We start from the raw sequence: 18,404 nt of genomic DNA on the forward strand, positions 1-18,404 counted from the left end.
TTTTTCGTCGCAAACAAAGCGAGCGGTTTGATGCTACTGTGCGCATGCGTCTGCCGCCTAGGGATTTCCCATTGCATCCATGTGGTAGTTGTGTAGTGAAAGAAAGTCCGTCTCTTTTTAGAGAACTGGCTTTTTCGGCTCAACTCATTAAAGAGAGCCGGCTCTCAAACGGCTCATTTGCTTTGATGCATTATATTACGAATCATGTTGTATAAAGAAGTTAAGAAGAAAAAGGAAGTATAAAAGAAAAAATGAAAAAAGACAGGATTGTGATTATCCCTTTAATCAATTTATTACCAACAATAATTTAATGCAGACAATTAATTACTCATTTGAATGGGAAAATGTATTTCGCATGAGTTTTTCCTTCTACAGTGAATGTCCAAGCTACTTAATTTTTGAACTTTTTTTAATAATAGACCTCATTTATGTCGAGCAACTTAGTATCTCACAAAATGTTAATTACCAATATACTAGTATATGATATAACGAAACACACGTACAATATAAGATGTTAAACTACATAAATAAACACGTTTGAAAAAAAATGGTGTAAGATTATTTTGTTTTTGTAAGGGAAAATCCGACAGTTTGTAAGAGCATGGAGCTTTGGAGGTTGACAGGTATGGTTCTAGTTCTAGTCAGGTCAAGTCATCCCCCTCATCTAAAACCTACATGAGGGCAAATAATACACATATTATCAACATAAAATATACTAATTTTTACAATGACAATATTATTTCTGTCCTATTTTTTAATTTTAAGTTTTTTATTACATGTTTGTTCTGGAGTGTCACGTCTTATCTTGTACACGATTTCACTACATTTTTATCAATGGCAAAAACTCAATTCTAATTCTTATGCCGCCAATCACCAACCAGGCTGCTATGGGCAGCGTTTGAATAAACGAACACATCTGATTGGTTAATCATTGACACGCTACACGTAAGTGTGCATACTATTGGTCTAATAAATCCACTTCCTGATCCAACTACAAGGCGGGACCAAGCAAAGCCAGTCAATGAAGAAGCTTTTTAATTGGCTAGTAGTAAATACAGACGACCAAAACAGCCAATAATAAGATACTATTACCTAATGGGCGCGGCATTGAGACATTCGATAGAAGCCGGCTTCTCGTGACTCACCGGCATTTCGTTCGTCCATGGGAAGGAGTAGTTCGCTAATCCCTCCTCTATTTATTCATTTATTTATTCTGCTTTAATTTCCAATTAAACATGCTTGCCCTGTGCCTTTACGTACCCGTGTCCAACTCTGACCCGGTAGAAGTGGATTACTTCGAATCTAATGGACTTCCCAGCGAACTCAACTCGCTCTTTAATAAACTGAGCGTGTTCCTTCCGTCTCAGGAATATTCCACCTACCAACGATGGCGAAAGGTGAGAAACAAATTGATATTATACTTATTATTTGTACTGTGTAAATGTTTACCCACAATTCAGTCCGTAATAATACAAGTAATAAATCGATTATGTTAACCGATTGATACTGTATGGGCGCCGGCTGGTTTAGCTTAGCTGTTAGCGTGAAGCCTTACGACTAGGCCGCAAAGCTCCGCGCGCTTCAGTCGAGTTCTTTCATTCGAATTCTAGCTATTTGTGTAAACATTTTATTGTTTTAGAAAACTATATTTGACTGTAAAAATCGTTTTTTATCGGACCTCTTTAAACACTTTACAGCGTGGGGGCGGGAGTCCTCCCATGCGAGGAATTTGCCGGTACGCTCCATTCATAGTGGGTGGTGACGTCACAGGGCGCTTTATAAATTCACCAGATTAAGAAATTACGCTATCAAAATTAAAAAGTGCCATTTGTTTAAGTGATTTTTGTACATCAGACAAGCGTGTTTATTTTCTTATTAGTGTATTGTGTAATTGATTGGAATTAACATTTTTTTATGAGGGACATAGTATATGGTTAACCTTATTTTATCGCAAGTGTTACATTCGGGGGTGGGACGTGATATGCAAAATCTTTGAAGTTGAAACTTTCGTTTAATAAAATAAATAGCTTATTATACATAGCAACCAGAGGAAAATATATTTTACAGGCTTGTATAAATGTAAAAAAATACACAATTGTCAAATATCCATCAATTATCTGCACCGCTTATCCTCAGTAGGGTCGCGGGGACTGTCAATATCATTACATTTATTATTGGAAGTTGATGACAATTTATTAATATAATTAAATAATAAAATCGAAACATTTGTTTAACAAAGGTACTGTATAAACCTTTCTTATTGCAATTAACCACTGTACCCTCAATATCTTAAATCACCTATGTGAACTGATGGTCTAGCCAATCAGTATGCAGAGCACGATGCTAATGTCCCCTGCATTTTTTTTTTAATTTATTTATTTTTATTTTTTTTGTTAAAAGCTAAACATAGCAATTCATGTTCAGTTTCCCTGGCCAAATAATTTGGAGGCAATGTTTGCCTTTGCAGCAGGAGACTTTCTTGCACAAAGGTGGTTCCCTGTTCTTTCGTGTGATATTTCCCTGCCGGTCAGGTCTAGTTGCCGTGTTAGTCGGCAACCTACTCTTAATTTAGTTTCAGACAGGATTACCGGTGTTGGCAGGGCTTTTGCGGCCTTTGGGACAGAGATAGAGCAGGTGTTGCGTCACTCAAGGCAGCACAAATAGGTCACGGGGAGATGACTTGACTTTAAATGGGAAAGGAGAGTTCATTAAACTTTATTGTTTTAATTTTTCTGTTTGTGAACTGCAGAAAACTTTAAGGAGAGAGCCCAACATGTCCGATGACCAGCTGGACTTTGAAGAGTTTGTGCACTACCTGCACGATTATGAAAAGGACCTGAAACTGGTGGTTAAGACACTAGACAGGCGGCATGCAGGTGAGCGTTTTATATTTGATTCCAGACCCCACTCCCATGCGTTCCTGGTTTTGTACTAAATCATTTTACTTCTCAAGGACGACTGGATAGCCAAGAGTTCATCCAGGCTCTCCAGGACATCGGTGTACACATTTCACACCATCTTGCAGAAAAAGCCCTTAAAAGGTAATTTACTTAATTCTATATCTACATTATTTTTTAGTAGGTCATTTATTGAAGTTATTATTTCTTTGTGTTTCAGTATGGATAAGAATGGAATTATAGCAATCAGCAGTAAAGAATGGAGCAAATACTCAAAGGTGGAGGAGACTGACAGCATTCCAGAGATCATCCTATACTGGAAGCACTCCACGGTGGGTTGCATAACCATTCTTTCTCAGACTTGTGGGTCTTTGCTGTTACTGTACCCTGGTATTTATAGTAACTCATGATGTGTATGCGTCTTGTCTCTTGTGTTTGTGCTTACTCTGTATCAACTTCTCCTTGACATGTTTTTAATTATCAAATTTATTATTCAAATAACATGGCCTACTTTTAAATGAGAAGTGTTTTTTTCCCGTATGCTCCAAAGTGTACCTTCCTGTCTGCTAATGGGGCCAATTACGAGGCACAGTTCTTAGGAAGGGATCTGTCCTGTGCGTCAGCATGGGAACTGCTGGGATTATGTGTGCTGGTTATGTAAACGCTTTAAAATTAGTCACTGGTACTGAAAGCACCGGTTTAGTTGAGAAGCGATCACCAGTGGTGTTAATGAGCATCAAATTGAATCGATTGCCCATCTGGATAATTGTAAGAGGGCACGTCACGGTCATTGGTTGACTGGGTCGTGCTTTTGGCCTCTTGTGGGGTCCACAAAAAGCAACTTTGGCATTGCGCCCATCTTTTAGTGGTGCCAATAACAACAAACTTATCGCTCGCTCTGACCTTTTATTGGGGACAAGGAACACGATCTTCTTGCCTAGTTAAATTTTACTGAAGGCAAATGGTTGATTTGCAAGTCTGCTCAGTCTGCTTGCATGTGCAAAGTCAATTATGAAGGTTAAGCGGCATTAACTTTGGAAGCACATTTTAAGTTTTGTGGCTTATTTAGGCCCGAATTGCTTCAGTAAAACAAGTTGTCTTAAATTCCTAAAAAGGTGTGTTCTATTACCCAGCAATATGCACTCCTAAAGTTCATTATACTTCTCATTAAAGCTATATTTATCCACATTTAAAACCAACATTTCCAAATGCCAGGTTTCCAACGAAATAATTAAGAATATTAAAGTGTGCAAATGCATAGCCTGTGTGTTTTGATCCTTGTATGAAAAATGCTTGACGTGCTCTTGTTTAAAAATGAAGCCTGCAAACCGCACAAAAACTGGAATAAGCCTAACTAATTTTGGGGTTTGGTCTATTGTTAAACCGCTTTCGTTAAAAGAACCGAACATAGAAATGTTTATAAAATTGTCAATGCTACCATTTTTTAAAAAATATGTTCCGCAATTTTAAATACAGACAGAAAAAAAATCAACTCGATACTAGTATTTTAGTCTATGGCTACTTTATCATAACGCGTGAATTTGTGCGTCAATGAAGCACAATGATCACATTTGATATTCGTTTTACAAAAGTTTGCCACTTCGGCTTTTAAACAAGCATGTTTTTTTTCATCACTATTCTGGAGACCGAAATTATGTGCATAAAGGGTGCGCGATAACATCTGCTTTTTGTCGCCAAAAGGCTAATACATACGTGCCAACCTAACTTGTTGACTAGATTTGCGAAAATAGAAATATCTAAATATTTTACTATCATGCATTTAATGCCTACAAAACTTAATGTTTGTATTTTCACTGTATCATGTACAGATCTTTGATGTGGGAGAGAACTTGATGGTACCTGACGACTTCAGTACAGAAGAGAAGCAAAGCGGCATGTGGTGGCGTCACTTGGTAGCGGGCGGCGGAGCCGGTGCAGTTTCCAGGACATGCACGGCACCCCTGGACCGCGTTAAAGTTATGATGCAGGTAAGAAGGGGTCAGTCAACTTTAGGAGAAAGTGGAGCATCTTATCGGCGCTTGACGTCAGCGATTGCAAATTGGTTCTATCTTTTCATTGTAAAACAAAAGTTAATATTTAAATTGGCTGGGGTTTGAGGTCTAAGACCTTTAGCGCGGAGTTGCGTGCGTCATTCTCGGGTTGAAGGTCCGCACCTGCTTTAGTGGCGTCCGGTAGCTCAACTCTCACCCACATGGTATTTAACTTCTACACAAGCAATTTTGAAATGAAGCTTAGACTGCTTAACGAAACAAATTGAATCCGTTCTGAGATGAGGCTCGCCAAGTGAAATAGCTGGATAGCAAGGGATAGAAAACTATGGTAACTAGATAATGCGTTCCAAACCAGAAATAAAAATATTCAAATAATGGTATACAGTTAGTACTGCTTATGTGTATATGATTGACTAAGGATGAGTAAATATACATGTAACGAGAACATTTCATTTACCTTTGGTGTGATGTGATTTGACCTGGTCAGTGGAATAAGACGGCCACTGTAGATTAAATATGAAAGCAATTTTAAAAATTCCACTTGCAAGTATTGTTGTGCTCTTACAAAATTTCTTTGCTTTAATCGCCTCCCTATTAATAAGTCCTGATTGTCTGTTGGTTACAGCCATTTAACTTCGCATGGGTAGCTATTCGCGTGCCTTTTTTGTTTTTCTTGATAATTGAAAGATTTTTTTTTTTTAATAAATAAGGTACAAACATATTGTTTTTTTTTTTTCCACCAACGTTCAAAGTTTTTACGAAGCTGAAACTGAAAGTAGATAATGGCATTGTGGGAGGGACTTCAGCCGATAGCATTCTGGCATTTTCATGATATTTTGATGCAAGCTAATTGCAAACTGGCATCTTGGAGCCATAGTCTTTGGGGACTCAAAAGTGTCATATAGTGGGGGAAAATGCAATAAAGAGGCGCTAAAAACCTATTCCCCACCGTAAAGTCCAAATGTTCCAATCTGGGGATGGTGTATCCCAAGCTCAAACTTTACTCCCTGTGGTCCGGTGGTTCACTGTTGACATGTTAGAAACTGCTTAAACCAGTTATTTAAACAACTCGATTGTTAACATAAGTTCAAAGATCCAACAAAGTGTCATCTCTCTAGGTGTACGGCTCCAGAAGCAACAACATGTGCATCATGAGTGGCCTGATGCAGATGATCAAAGAGGGAGGCGTGCGCTCACTGTGGCGAGGCAACGGCATCAACGTCATCAAGATCGCGCCCGAGTCGGCCCTCAAGTTTATGGCCTACGAGCAGGTACAAGCACTCATCACCCCGTAACTCGCCCATCAACCCGTAGATTGAATCTGAAGTATACTGACGTGTCCGATTTCCCGCTGTAGATCAAACGTCTCATTGGCAGCGACAAGCAGACTCTGAGCATTGTCGAACGCTTCGTGGCCGGATCTCTGGCCGGTGTTATTGCCCAGAGTGCCATCTATCCTATGGAGGTGAGAAATCATGAGCAGGGCTCGTAAGGGTGCTATATTGTTTTCAATATCAGGAAAATTCTTGAATTTTGGTCGAAGTGCTTGAAATTGTTGACATTGCCATGTTTTTGGCAGTCTGACTCTGTGGACCCAACTATAAATGTAGAGAAAGTGTGTGAAAATAAAGCCTGCTCTGGTGGCTTTTCATTATGGCGTTATGTGAAGCATCACTTCCCCCTACTGGTCGCATCCAAAAGGACAGCTCTATGTACAAAACTGTCTCTTTTGGCTCGGCTCACTGAGAAGAGCTGGCTCTTTCGGCTCCCAAATGGCTTCAGATTTGTTTTGAATGTGAATAATGATAAAACATTATGCACCAAATCATTTAGTAATTTCATATGTTTTGCGAATATTGACTACTTAAGACACAGATCTTCTGAAAAACACGCAAAAATATCAATTTCTATAAATAAAACAAAAGTACTTGAATTTGATGGTGCACAAAGGTGTATGGACGCTGAATAATGGAAAATGTTAATGTTTTGCTCTGCTGTAGGTTTTAAAAACACGTCTAGCTCTGAGGACAACCGGTCAGTATTCGGGCATCGGTGACTGTGCCAAGCAGATTTTCCGCAGAGAAGGCCTGGCGGCGTTCTACAAAGGTTATGTGCCCAACATGCTTGGAATCATCCCATACGCCGGCATCGACCTCGCAGTGTATGAGGTGAGCATCACTACAGCGCTCAAGTTTCTTTCTACTCTGCCCTTTCCGTTGCTCACGTCTTACCATCTGATATCGCCAGACTTTGAAGAACAGCTACGTGCAGCAGTATGGGCCTGCCAAGGACCCTGGTGTATTGGTTCTCCTTGCATGCGGTACCGTGTCCAGCACGTGCGGCCAGCTAGCAAGTTACCCGCTAGCGCTCGTCAGGACGCGCATGCAAGCTCAAGGTGAGGCTGGGACACCAAAAAAAATCAAATACTAGTGGGAAAGTACTACTTCTAAAATGTTCAAAAAACAGATGGGTTCTTTTTTTAATGATATATCATCAATAATAACAAAACCGGGCACGAAATTATTTAGCAATCAGTAATTCCATGTATTTCAGAGGATGCCTGAAATGCACATGAAATATTAAATTAAATATTCGCATGTCTACCCAAAAACTGTATTATACAAAACCTTTTCCCGTGTTTACCAAATGTGATGCAGCCAAGCTGCGGGTGCATTGTTTAAGCAGAACAGCAGAATTCACGTCAGTTTATAGCAGCCCACTGACACAAAAAGATCGTAGGTCATTGTTAGGAACAGCTTAAAATAGCACAAAGTATGTCGTAGTAGCAAGATACTGACTTTATTTTAGTCATCAAAGACGGCCCCAAAAATTGTTCTTTTGATCTGTGCTGAATTTCTTCCTTTTGAAGGTAGTGGGAAAATTGGCCTTGAAAGTGCTTGAATTAGGCCATGAAAAAGTTGTACCAGCTCTGTATTTGAGAACCACTGATTTAATGAGATATGTAAATTGGATGTCTGTCGTGTCTCTGAATACACATTTTAAGTGAAATGATTTATAAACTAAGTGTTCGTTTTCAATCAAAATGAATTTTTGTTATGCATTTGCAGCTGCGACAGGCAGCGGGCAGCAAGCGAGCATGTCTGCGCTCTTTAGGCAGATCTTGCAGGCGGAAGGCCCGACGGGCCTCTACCGGGGTCTGGCGCCAAACTTCCTCAAGGTGATCCCGGCCGTCAGCATCAGCTACGTCGTGTACGAGAACATCAAGACGCAGCTCGGCGTGTCCTCGCGCTGAACTAAAAACCACAGAATCCCAAGCTCCCACCACGGGGTTCGAAAATCACAAATCATTCTGTGAATGTCAGCTGACGAAAGATGAGACGCTGCTAATCGTTACGGTTGCGTAAGCGACTCGAGGACCAAACGGAGTCTGAACACTTTGCACAATTTGTTTTCTTCGCTGCCACACACTATTTATTTCCAACCGCTATTTATTGTTTTAAATGAGAAGCGCCGAGATCGAGCTCTCTGTGTTTGAGAGACAAATTGTGCTATTTAAAGAGCGGCCTTGTTATCACTGCGGGTTGAACCGCAGAATTGTTGTAATGTTCAGCTCAGGTTAAAGAAGTCACAAGTGTTACTATTTTTACAGTGCAACAAGGGCTTGACTTAAAAAAAAAACGACTTTTTGCACTTTAAACCTTGTGAGGAAAAACGTCACAGCAGTCCAGATATTACAGGGATGACTTTTTTGTTTTTAGTATTTTTTGAAGATCTATTTTCATGCAAATAAATGCAATTTTTAAAAATCAAATGTGTTTTGTCTTGTGTAATGCATTGTGAAATGTGCTGGTTTATGAAATGCCGATGATTGGTCATGGGATTTAAAATCATGACATGGACGAGAACATTTTCAGAAGATTTTTAGTTGTTTTAAAACTCTTTACAAAAGGAAATTGTCCTTTTGACAATTCATAAAAATCCCTGTACATGATCTACAACTTTGTACATTGATAACTTACAAACAGGTAAAGAAACATTAAATACATTAGTTTTGACCGCACCTAAAAATGAGAATTTATGAAAGCGCCTTAGATTCTGCAATACAAATAAAAAGACAATCTTCTGGAGTCAATAAATCCAATTAGAGTAAGCCATTTATTTAAATAGTGTGGTTTACAATCAGAGTATAGTTTGTCTAATTTTCAAATTGGATGTTTTCACCATAATCAGTCACATTAAAACAGAAGACTTAAAATATTTCAGTAGTTGATAAATCAATGTATTTCTCTAACGGCATTACAGAAAATACCATTGGAACACTATTTTCTTAAAGATCAGATACACGTACTTGACCACAAGTGCAAAAAAAGCAATACATGTATATGAATATAAAACGATAAACTTTGTTTTTATACATCTATAAGAGCTTTTGTGGTTGGCTTTGAGATGTTTGAAGCTAATCTCTGCTAGATTCTATTAATAATATTCTGAAAAAGTATTTGCAATAAATATGTTGGAGGAAGGGGAGCACAGCGGCGCAGTTCTGAGGTCATGAGATCGAACCTTCCTGTGTGGAGTTTACATGTTCTCCCCGTGCTTGCGTGGGTTTCCTCCGGGCGCTCCGGTTTCCTCCCACATTCCAAAGACATGCATTTCAGGTGGATTGGCTGGTCTAAATTGTCCCCAGGTGTGAATGAGCGAGCGAGTTGTCTGTCTCTCTGTGCCCTGCGACTGGCTGATGGGCTCTAGCACCCCCGCGACCCTACTGAGGTCAAGCGGTGCAGATAATGGATGGATGGATGTTGGGGGGAAAAAAAGCAAAATACTCCAGTCCCTGAATATTTAAAGATTGTGAAAGTATTTTCTGTAATGTAATTTCAATTCTGGATATATTACAAAGCAACTGAAATATTAAACTTCCGATTTCAATATTGCTGTTAATGGATTAGTCTACCTAATATGGAATATTTGAGATTTTGCAATTATTTGCACAATCAAAATATAAAAGACTTGGGGCCACTTGATTTGTAATGAATCCAGAATGTATGACCTTTGTTTTTATAATTGCATGACAAAAAATAAACTATCACAATATTCTCATTTTCTGAGACAGTTCCCTTTATCAAACAAATCAAAAACGAAGTTGTTATCTATTCCGTATGGGCCACTTTTTATTCTGCTCCTTGTTACGTCCAACCCTTTCCTCGTATCTTTTTTCAAACTTGGAATTGTTCAGCTGTATTCCGGACAGAATTTTCATATACATTTTTCTGCTGTGTCTTTCTATACTTGGACAATTACTAAAGTTGCAGGGCTCGTGGTCTGCCTGCCATATGTTGTCATCGTGCCGCCACAGGTTCCCTAAAAACATAAAAATGGCATTTAACTTCAGTTCATCTATTACAAGTCAATGCACATTTTTCAGGCAAATTAATGAATATATGTAATAAGGAATAACGTGCCAGAAGCAGGATTCAATGTCGTATGCGGAAGTCCAGGCTGGGTCACGGTTGGCACATTTGACTTGGCATTCCCAAAAACAGACAGTTGTCATGGTGACAACTCCGCAAGCTGTCATACAAGGAGTCTGTCCACATATTTGTGGCTTGCTGAACTCCAGTTTTCACTCTTGCTCGCTCTTTATGATTGGTGGCCCCACTTCTTTGACGATCTGGAAAGGAATGGGGAAAAAAGATGTAAGCTACAACAAAATATCGGTTTAGCGTGGCTAACAATAGTTATTTAGGGTTATGGAATGGATACAAATATATATTTGTCTCTCAAGAACCAAAAAAAAACAAAGTAGAACCCCAGGATACGCCATGATTCCATTCTGAGGTGTGGGTCGTAAAGTGAAATTGCCGTATAGCGGGGGATAGAAACATGTTAGTGCGTAGCTAATGCATTTTTAACCTGGAACCCCTAAATAAAAAATTTGATATAACAAAATTAAATCATTTCTGAGCATAATGTTTTGTGTAACTGTCAATATACACACATTAATCACATGTCATCAATATATTGTTCATTAACAATGGATCCTTTTGCACATGTTTAACTTTTAATTTTTTTTACTTGCACTAGAAGGAGAAGCCCTCAAATTTAGTCATGCTTGAATGAGGACAATGAAGGCCTTCAGTTAATCATTCATTTAAAAAGTACTTCCTTTTCGTAATATACATTATAAATGTAGGAGACTACACTGCTACCAATACATTTCCCCTAACCATTTCCAACCACTGACTTAAACCTCAAAGACTCATAATCAATCACACAGAAGCAAGGCACACCAGGGCCCCTTCATCTAAAGCACAGGTGTCAAACAGGCAGCCTGCGGGCCAAGTCAGGCCTGCGAGACAACACTCAGAGAAGCGCAAGAGAAAAACAAGCTGCAGGTTAAAATGTCAATTTGATGTTGCCAAAGAAAATTGCCTCAAACAAAGACACTACTTGTATTTCTTTTTCTCTCTCTGTCCTTTTTTTCCACCCCTTTTCTCCCAATATTTCTCTTTCACTCTCTGTGTCTCTCTTTCTCTTCCTTTGATGCTCTTTGTCTCTTTCTCTCTGTGTGTCTTTTTAACTTCTTTTGCTCTAACTTCCTTTTTCCTTTTCTCTCTTCCTACCCTTCGCGCTTTATTTTCTCTCCTTCTGTCTTTCTATTTCTCTTTGGATTTCTTTCTTCCATTCCCTTTCTTTCCCCCCTCTCTCACGACTTCTCTTTTTATCTCTTTTGCTTCTCACGCCCTATCCCTCTCTCTCTTTCTTTGTCCCGCCCTCTATCCTTTTCCCTCCCTCTTTCTCTTATTTCTTTATCTCCCTTTTTCTTTCTCTTTCATCTACTAGTCTGGCCCCCGACAGAATGTTTGTTCTATCGTGTGGCCCCCGAGTTAAAATGAGTTTGACACACCTGATCTAAAGGAAATGACCAGACTCTCTAGCTGTATAATAAAGATTTGAACCACCAAAGTGTGCATATGTAACCAGAAGATTAATTAGGTGCCCATGTCATGATTCATGCAAGAGGTTTATTTTGTTGTGTATTTCAATAAAATCAGTCAATTGGAGAACTTTATGTTGAAAAGCATCAACAGAGAACTTTGACCTCTTCGGCATTTAAAATGGGCAGGCGGGAACTTTCTTTGCTCTTGCTTCCAAGACAGTGGCCCAAAGGGGGGCTCTGGATAGCCTTTGCCCCCTTGGACAATGGGGACAAAAGCCCAGGAACTCGGCCCCTCACTCCAATGATGAGGCTCGGATGGGCAACACGGTAACAGTTTCCCTGATAATTCTTGGCCTGACAAAAAGGTAACACTAGAAAAAGATGACTGAGCAAACCGTTTTGTGCTGGGCAGAAATATTTTTTATTCGGACACGCTATGAAGTAATTCCTGATCATTGAAATGAGTTGATTGTTATTTAAGCTATTCATATCTATGACCTACTATCTTTTTGTGTCAATGGGCTGCTGTAAACTGACATGAATTCTGCCATTCTGCTTCAACAATGAACGCCCAGCTCGGCTACGTCACGCTTGTTTATAAAAACGGAAAGGGCCCTATAGTTGTTGGGTAATAATTCAGTTTAATACGGAGGACAAAAAGAAAATACTGTATGTATAAAAAGCAGAAAAATTAGCAATATTTTAACTCATTCAAATCATATTGCTCTGAATAAGAGTGCATTCGATCTTTCAATCTTATAGACTGCGGATATTGTGCGTTTTGTTTTACTTATTTTTATTTTTTGAGTGAATTTCAGGGGATAAATTGGTTGAAAAAGAATTGTAAATAGTTAATTGTTTTTGCACTTTATCATTTCTCCATAGCACTAAAGAGTTAAAATGTTTATTCGCATTTTATTGTTTTGCGCCTCCTGGATTTCTTCTTTCGAGGAAGGGAGTGACAAAAATAATCGAGAAGCACTGCAGTAGACAAACCTTCCTGCTAGGTAAAATGTAGGACGGTTCAAGGGCCTGAAGCAGTTCCCTGAAGCCGGCGCTCTCCACAATGCTGAGGGGTTGCGATTCCTTGATAATGAAATTTAGAACCGCCTGGTCCAATGCGTGTTGCCTGGAGGCTGTTTTTCAGGGGAAACACAAACGGTAAAAAAAAAAAGCATTTCTCGTCCGTCAAGTGGATGAGCAAATACCTTTGGGAGCTCGGACCGGGTTCGAGAACTCGTCGTGGTCATGCCTGGCACGGAAATGTCTCAGCATGGAGGACGAGCTTTTGTTGAAGTACGACAGTTCGGTGTGGCAAATGCGACATTTTATTATTTCAAGGTTTTTGGAAAGCAGAGCTTGTAGACCGCGAACTATAGTCCCCCCATTAGGGTTAATATGGGATGTTTTTTCAGCCCCCCCCCTCTTTATGACATTTTCCCCACCATACAACGAATTATTTTGTGTGCTCAAAAAACTACAAATTTCATGTTAGCACATGGGAAGTTACATTTCTAATATTCTGTCTGCTGTTGGTCAACATTTTATAAGATCCTTGTCTGCTTTTAGTTTGCATCACGGCATTATAAAATGCCGATTGGCTGAACTACCTCCCACAATGCCTTCCTCTTTCTCACTTAGTTCGGAATCTCATGTACTCTGTAAAAACTTGAATACAGTACTTTTCGAGCTATATTTATTCGCTATGGGTCCTAAGGCTTGCAGTGATGCTTAAGGGAGAAGCAAAAATATGATAAGCATGGAAATGAAGCTTGCTATTATCAAGAACTACGAAGAAGGCATAGCCTCGCTAAGAAATATGGCTGGAACCAATCAACAATTAGGACACTTATTAAGGATAAGAGGCGATCAAAGAACTGAAATCTTTAAAGGCAAGGCAATCGTTGCAAGCTTTAAAATGTTTCATTTTTAATCTACTGTCCCCTTCTCCTCCCCCTCTGCATTGGCGCAAAGTCCGATTAATCATCAGATAGTTATTTACCTTGTCATGCTTTTTTGCGTTTATTTATACCTTTCAGGACGGCTTTCTGTTTTCTCCATTCTCTAACATTTGTTGCTGGTACCGTGAGTGAAAATAGTGTGATAATGAATTAAAATAGAAGCTTTTTGTAAGTCATCTGTAACACTAATGGTCTAGGGGTAAGATTTTGACCATTGGCGCTTGCTCTGTCCACTCCACGCATCGGCCCGGTATTGCAGTACCTCCGGGAACGGTGCATTCGCAATGATCGCAGCAAGGCTTTAGGGCTAGGACCTTAGCTTGGCCTTTTGGCTGAGAGTAAGTGTCCCGGCTTCTAGGCTTTGTAGCGTATTATGAACTGACCGATAACCGATAATGGATAATGAATAACGAAGATAGAACAATAACCCTTAAAAACCCCAAAACCCACCTCTTATAAAAATAAAAATAAATACCCTTATTGCTGATACAAGATCAAAATGCTCCCACACAGCTGAACTCCGTCTCGTCCTTTCCTCAAAATCGAAGGTTTGTTGATTTTTTTCCGCTGGTTCCTCGTGACTGGGAGAGGCGGCAGCAGCTTCGGGGGCCGGACTTTTCCGCAACGTTGTACCTGCACGGAGGCGAGGTATGGGTCTGTAAACCCGAAGTAGGCGCTGATGAGGCCCGTGTGTGACGGCATCTCTTGATTCCTCTTCCATGTCGTCGTCCTCGCTAAAGGAAAGCGGGGCAAAATAATCGTCAGGCGCTTCCAGATGTCCTCCGCTTTGATGAAACTGAGGCGATCCGTCTCGATCGTCTTCGCCTTCTATGGAGACGCTGGCAGCTTGCAATTTACTTATAACGAAACTTTCTTGTTCCCTTTTGACGGTGGGGGTCTTATTCCGGGGAAGGATGGAGGTCCCCGACTGCGCCTGAAATGAAGGTTCTTCTTGACAGGCAGTCAGAGGCTCCTCGTCTGCAGGAAAGAAAGACACATGCGCCATTCTGTATTCAATTACTGAAATAATAAAACTCTTTAATGTTACGCCGACAGACTATTGATAAACAAAGTCGTGTCTTCACATCGTCACCAGTCACTGAAATATATCCTGCCACATATAATTGGAAAGCTTAAACCCTTGGGATTCAAAATGCACTCATCACAGAAAAACCATGATCAGCATGGGACAAGTACTTCTATATGAATATTTTGTAGCAGTATTTTTGGTAGTATTTCTGTAGTAGTGTTTATGTTGTAGTATTTTTGTTGTGTTAGTGTAGTTTTATTGTCATCCTATGCTGCAGCAAGGCTTTTAACTAAGACAAGAAAGTTTGATCACATTACCCCGATTTTAGCTAACCTGCATTTGCTCCCTGTTAGCTTAAGATGTGATTTTAAGGTTCTGTTGTTCCGGAGCCTTCGCTCTGAAAACGCTGGTCTACTAGTGATCCCAAGAGCCAAGAAGAGATCCGCATGTTCGAGAAAGTTCTCCATTCGGGCCCCGGTGCTGTGGAATGCCCTTCCCCATGAGATTCGATCTGCAACCTCAGTGGAAATGTTTAGATCTAAGCTTAAAACACACTTCTATTCCATAGCATATGAATAACCTATATTTTATGTTGATAATATGTGTATTATTAGCCCTCATGTAGGTTTTAGATGAGGGGATGGTGTCAGAATAGTCTGTAGTTTGCAATAGTCTTTGATTTGTGAAGCCCTTTGAGACTCTTTGTGATTAAGGGCTATACAAATTGAGTCAAGTCAAGTCATGTTTATTTGTGCATCAATACAAGGCAGATGTTAAAACGCTTGATTGACCAATTTTAACCCTACTTCTAATAATTTAAACCTGGTAATAACGAGATGATAGCATAGTAATAAAATAGAAAGCACGTTATTTTTCACATCACTGGTATTCCTTTGCGTTAATCTGGAACAGAATAGTAGCTCTACAGACCAATAGCTCACCAGTGATGGGTCATTGTGATTTTCTAAGAAAGTGGAGGTCTACCTACCATGAGAAATCATTGACCCCAAAGTTTAATCGGAATTGTCCTATAATTCATATATGTAAATCACTCAGCATCCTAATACAAGGTGGATGTTGAAATGCGTGGCTGAGCCTATTTGATTCCAAGAGCCAAGAAGAAATCAGAAAGTTTGAGAGTGCTCCATCCAGGCTGTGGGCTGTGGAATGCTCTTCCCTATGAGATTTGATCTGCAACTTCAGTGGAAGTGTTTTAATTTATATTAGCTTATGGATGATGTTGACCTCAGGAAGCTGTCAACCAAACATTCTGTTATTACCTTTATTTCATGTTGATGGTGTATGTGCAATGTCTGTACAGCCCTTTGAGACTTCTTGTGATTGAGGATGTCACAAATAAACACGATTTATATTGATTACAACCTGGTAATAACAATATTCAGTAATAATATAATTTATAATAGAAATTCATATCAGGAACACAAAAGTAACTCTCAGCATTAACAACGTCGGTATCCCCCAGTCTAAAAGAAAGCTTCTTTCCTCATGATCGTTATTTATGTTAAACATATGATGACGTGGCATACCTTGGCCGGAAAGCATGATTGGACTCGTCCTGACAGCCTCAATTTGCTGCCGCTGTCGCTGGTTCTCCTCTCTCGCTTGCCGAAGCTGCTCTTCGTACGAGGCGATTGTTTTCTCGAACAATCCGAAAATTTCATCTGCGGCCGCAATCAGACGCTCCCTCACCAACTCTTTCAGCATTTTCACCTTGAATATCGTCCGAGCACGACGGGAATGACACTTGAAATAAGAGCTTTTATCTATTTGAAGCGATGGATGCTATGCTATTGCTAACTTCTGTATTTATTCTTTTTCTCTTCGGTAATTGGTTGGTAGCAACGATAAACTGTTGCCTAGGACACGTTACCGCCACATACTGTTGGTTTCTTGTAACAGCGGCTAAAAGACGCTTTGGGATTCGCCTTTAAATAATATATTCCGTTTGTTATAACATAATATTGAAAATATAGTGAAGGTAATTGAAACACAAAAAATGAATGTGATCATTTTCAAAGTAATTTTAAAAATGATGAAGATTCGACACATTGACGATTGCTATTAAGAAGGAAGAGAAATAGAAAGATAGAGAGAGGGAGTGAGAGAAAGAGAGAGGGAGTGAGAGAAAGAGAGAGAGAACAAGGGAGACCGAGAAAGAGAGAGAGAAGGAGAGAGAAGAAAGGGAGAAGGAGAAAGCTCAAGAGAGAGATAAAGGGAAAGGGAGATAGGAGGAAGAAGAAAAGTGAGAAAAATAAAGAGAGTGAAAAATGTACTGAAGGTAATTGAAACACAAAAAAATAATGTGATAACTTTCAAAGTAATTTTAAAAATGATGAAGATTCCACACATTAATGATTCCTATTAAGAAGGAAAGAGAAAGATAGAGAGAGGGAGTGAGAGAGAGAAAGAGAGAGAGAGAATAAGTGATACCGAGAAAGAGAGAGAGAAGAAAGGGAGAAGGAGAAAGCTCAATAGAGAGAGAAAGGGAAAGGGAGATAGGAGGAATAAGAAAAGGGAGAAAAATAGAGTGAAAATAGAGCAAAAGAATGAGAGAAGAAAAAAAAGGGAAAATAATGAATACGAAAAAGAGAAAGAAAGGGAGTGACAAAGTGAGAGAAAAAGAAAGAGAGAAAAAGAGAGAGTTATATGGAAAAGGGAGTGAGAGAAGGCTAGAATCATAGGGAAAATAGGCAAGGAAAAATACATAGAAACAAAGAGAAAGAGAGAAAAAATATGAGAAAAGGAAAAACGGCATTAGAAAGAGACAAAATGAGAGCAGATGATAAGAAAGGGGGAAAGAGAGAGTGAGAAAAAGAGAAAGAAAGCGAAAGAGGGGGGAAAAGAAGAAAGGAGAAAAAGAAGAGAGGGAGAGAAAGAGAGAGAGAAAGAAATACAGTTCCAGTTGTTCCAAGTCGAGAGGCGCCTGAATGTGGGGACATCAAGTGAACATATTTATAACTGCAGCTCAATTTTATTTCATGCTTTTTTTTCAGGCAATGTCTCTCGGGCCGAATTAAAACCCTTAGCAGGACTGGTCTGGGCCGCAGGCCGCATGTTTTACACCTGTGGGTTAGACGCTTAAACGTGAAAGAAGACATCCAGAAGCAGCGTAACCGGTGAAAAGTAATAAAAGGAAGCTGATAGGCAATTTGGTATTATTTAATAAGTATTCATGAATGAAATAAAATCAACATCAATATTTCGGATGTTTTTTCCCATCAACAGACAAGACCTTGTAGGCCCTCACAGCCCTACACTGGTTTATAATACAGTAGGAGTAATTAAAACCGCTAAATACATTTGATAAAGGTAAAAACAAACCTGATACTTTTCAATAAAAATAATAAAACAAAAACTCTCAAGATTCAATGCATCGTGAATAATGCTATGCTATCTAATTTGATCGTTGGAGCGGCGGTTTATTCAAATGTACTCTGGTTTATTCTTGGAACGCTCTTCAGAACCTCAATAACTAGCCTCGAGTCAAGATTTTTTGTTTTAATTTAAAAAAAAACGGTAGAATTTTTTTTTTGAACTGAACGGTCGTGTTTAATATTTGACCAGTAGATAACACTGTTGACT

General features: G+C 39.4%; 2 protein-coding genes across 2 annotated transcripts; one reads left to right on the forward strand and one right to left on the reverse strand.

Moving 5' to 3' along the window:
- The first annotated feature begins 1,120 nt into the window (after positions 1–1,120).
- LOC148365223 (mitochondrial adenyl nucleotide antiporter SLC25A25-A-like) lies at positions 1,121–8,681 on the forward strand. The gene is made up of 10 exons (XM_088335713.1): positions 1,121–1,397; positions 2,750–2,876; positions 2,954–3,041; positions 3,118–3,229; positions 4,727–4,885; positions 6,028–6,180; positions 6,267–6,374; positions 6,910–7,077; positions 7,157–7,304; positions 7,978–8,681. The coding sequence occupies exons 1-10, from the start codon at positions 1,236–1,238 to the stop codon at positions 8,160–8,162; spliced, it is 1,410 nt and encodes a 469-aa protein (XP_088191839.1). The 5' UTR covers positions 1,121–1,235; the 3' UTR covers positions 8,163–8,681.
- Positions 8,682–9,896: 1,215 nt separating this feature from the next.
- LOC148365224 (uncharacterized) lies at positions 9,897–16,645 on the reverse strand. The gene is made up of 6 exons (XM_088335031.1): positions 16,349–16,645; positions 14,244–14,749; positions 13,019–13,139; positions 12,807–12,946; positions 10,333–10,541; positions 9,897–10,231 (listed from the first exon to the last, which is right to left on the reverse strand). The coding sequence occupies exons 1-5, from the start codon at positions 16,524–16,526 to the stop codon at positions 10,494–10,496; spliced, it is 993 nt and encodes a 330-aa protein (XP_088191157.1). The 5' UTR covers positions 16,527–16,645; the 3' UTR covers positions 9,897–10,231; positions 10,333–10,493.
- Positions 16,646–18,404: the final 1,759 nt, after the last annotated feature.

The sequence above is a fragment of the Urocampus carinirostris genome, chromosome 5, assembly GCF_059441175.1.
Source record: "Urocampus carinirostris isolate Australia breed hairy pipefish chromosome 5, RoL_Ucar_1.0, whole genome shotgun sequence".
In the NCBI taxonomy this organism is placed as follows: Eukaryota; Metazoa; Chordata; class Actinopteri; order Syngnathiformes; family Syngnathidae; genus Urocampus; species Urocampus carinirostris.

What these genes read in the sequence shown, in the direction of transcription:
- LOC148365224 (XM_088335031.1), bottom strand. Translation starts at nt 16,526, where the DNA reads ATGCTGAAAGAGTTGGTGAGGGAGCGTCTGATTGCGGCCGCAGATGAA. An exon ending in AATCATGCTTTCCGGCCAAG is followed by an intron (nt 14,750 to 16,348) that starts GTATGCCACGTC and finishes TCTTTCCTGCAG; the next exon opens with ACGAGGAGCCTCTGACTGCC. An exon ending in TTGTATCAGCAATAAGGGTA is followed by an intron (nt 13,140 to 14,243) that starts TTTATTTTTATT and finishes CTTGAAATAATA; the next exon opens with AAATGTCGCATTTGCCACAC.
- LOC148365223 (XM_088335713.1), top strand. Translation starts at nt 1,236, where the DNA reads ATGCTTGCCCTGTGCCTTTACGTACCCGTGTCCAACTCTGACCCGGTA. An exon ending in GCAGAAAAAGCCCTTAAAAG is followed by an intron (nt 3,042 to 3,117) that starts GTAATTTACTTA and finishes TTTGTGTTTCAG; the next exon opens with TATGGATAAGAATGGAATTA. An exon ending in GACGCGCATGCAAGCTCAAG is followed by an intron (nt 7,305 to 7,977) that starts GTGAGGCTGGGA and finishes ATGCATTTGCAG; the next exon opens with CTGCGACAGGCAGCGGGCAG.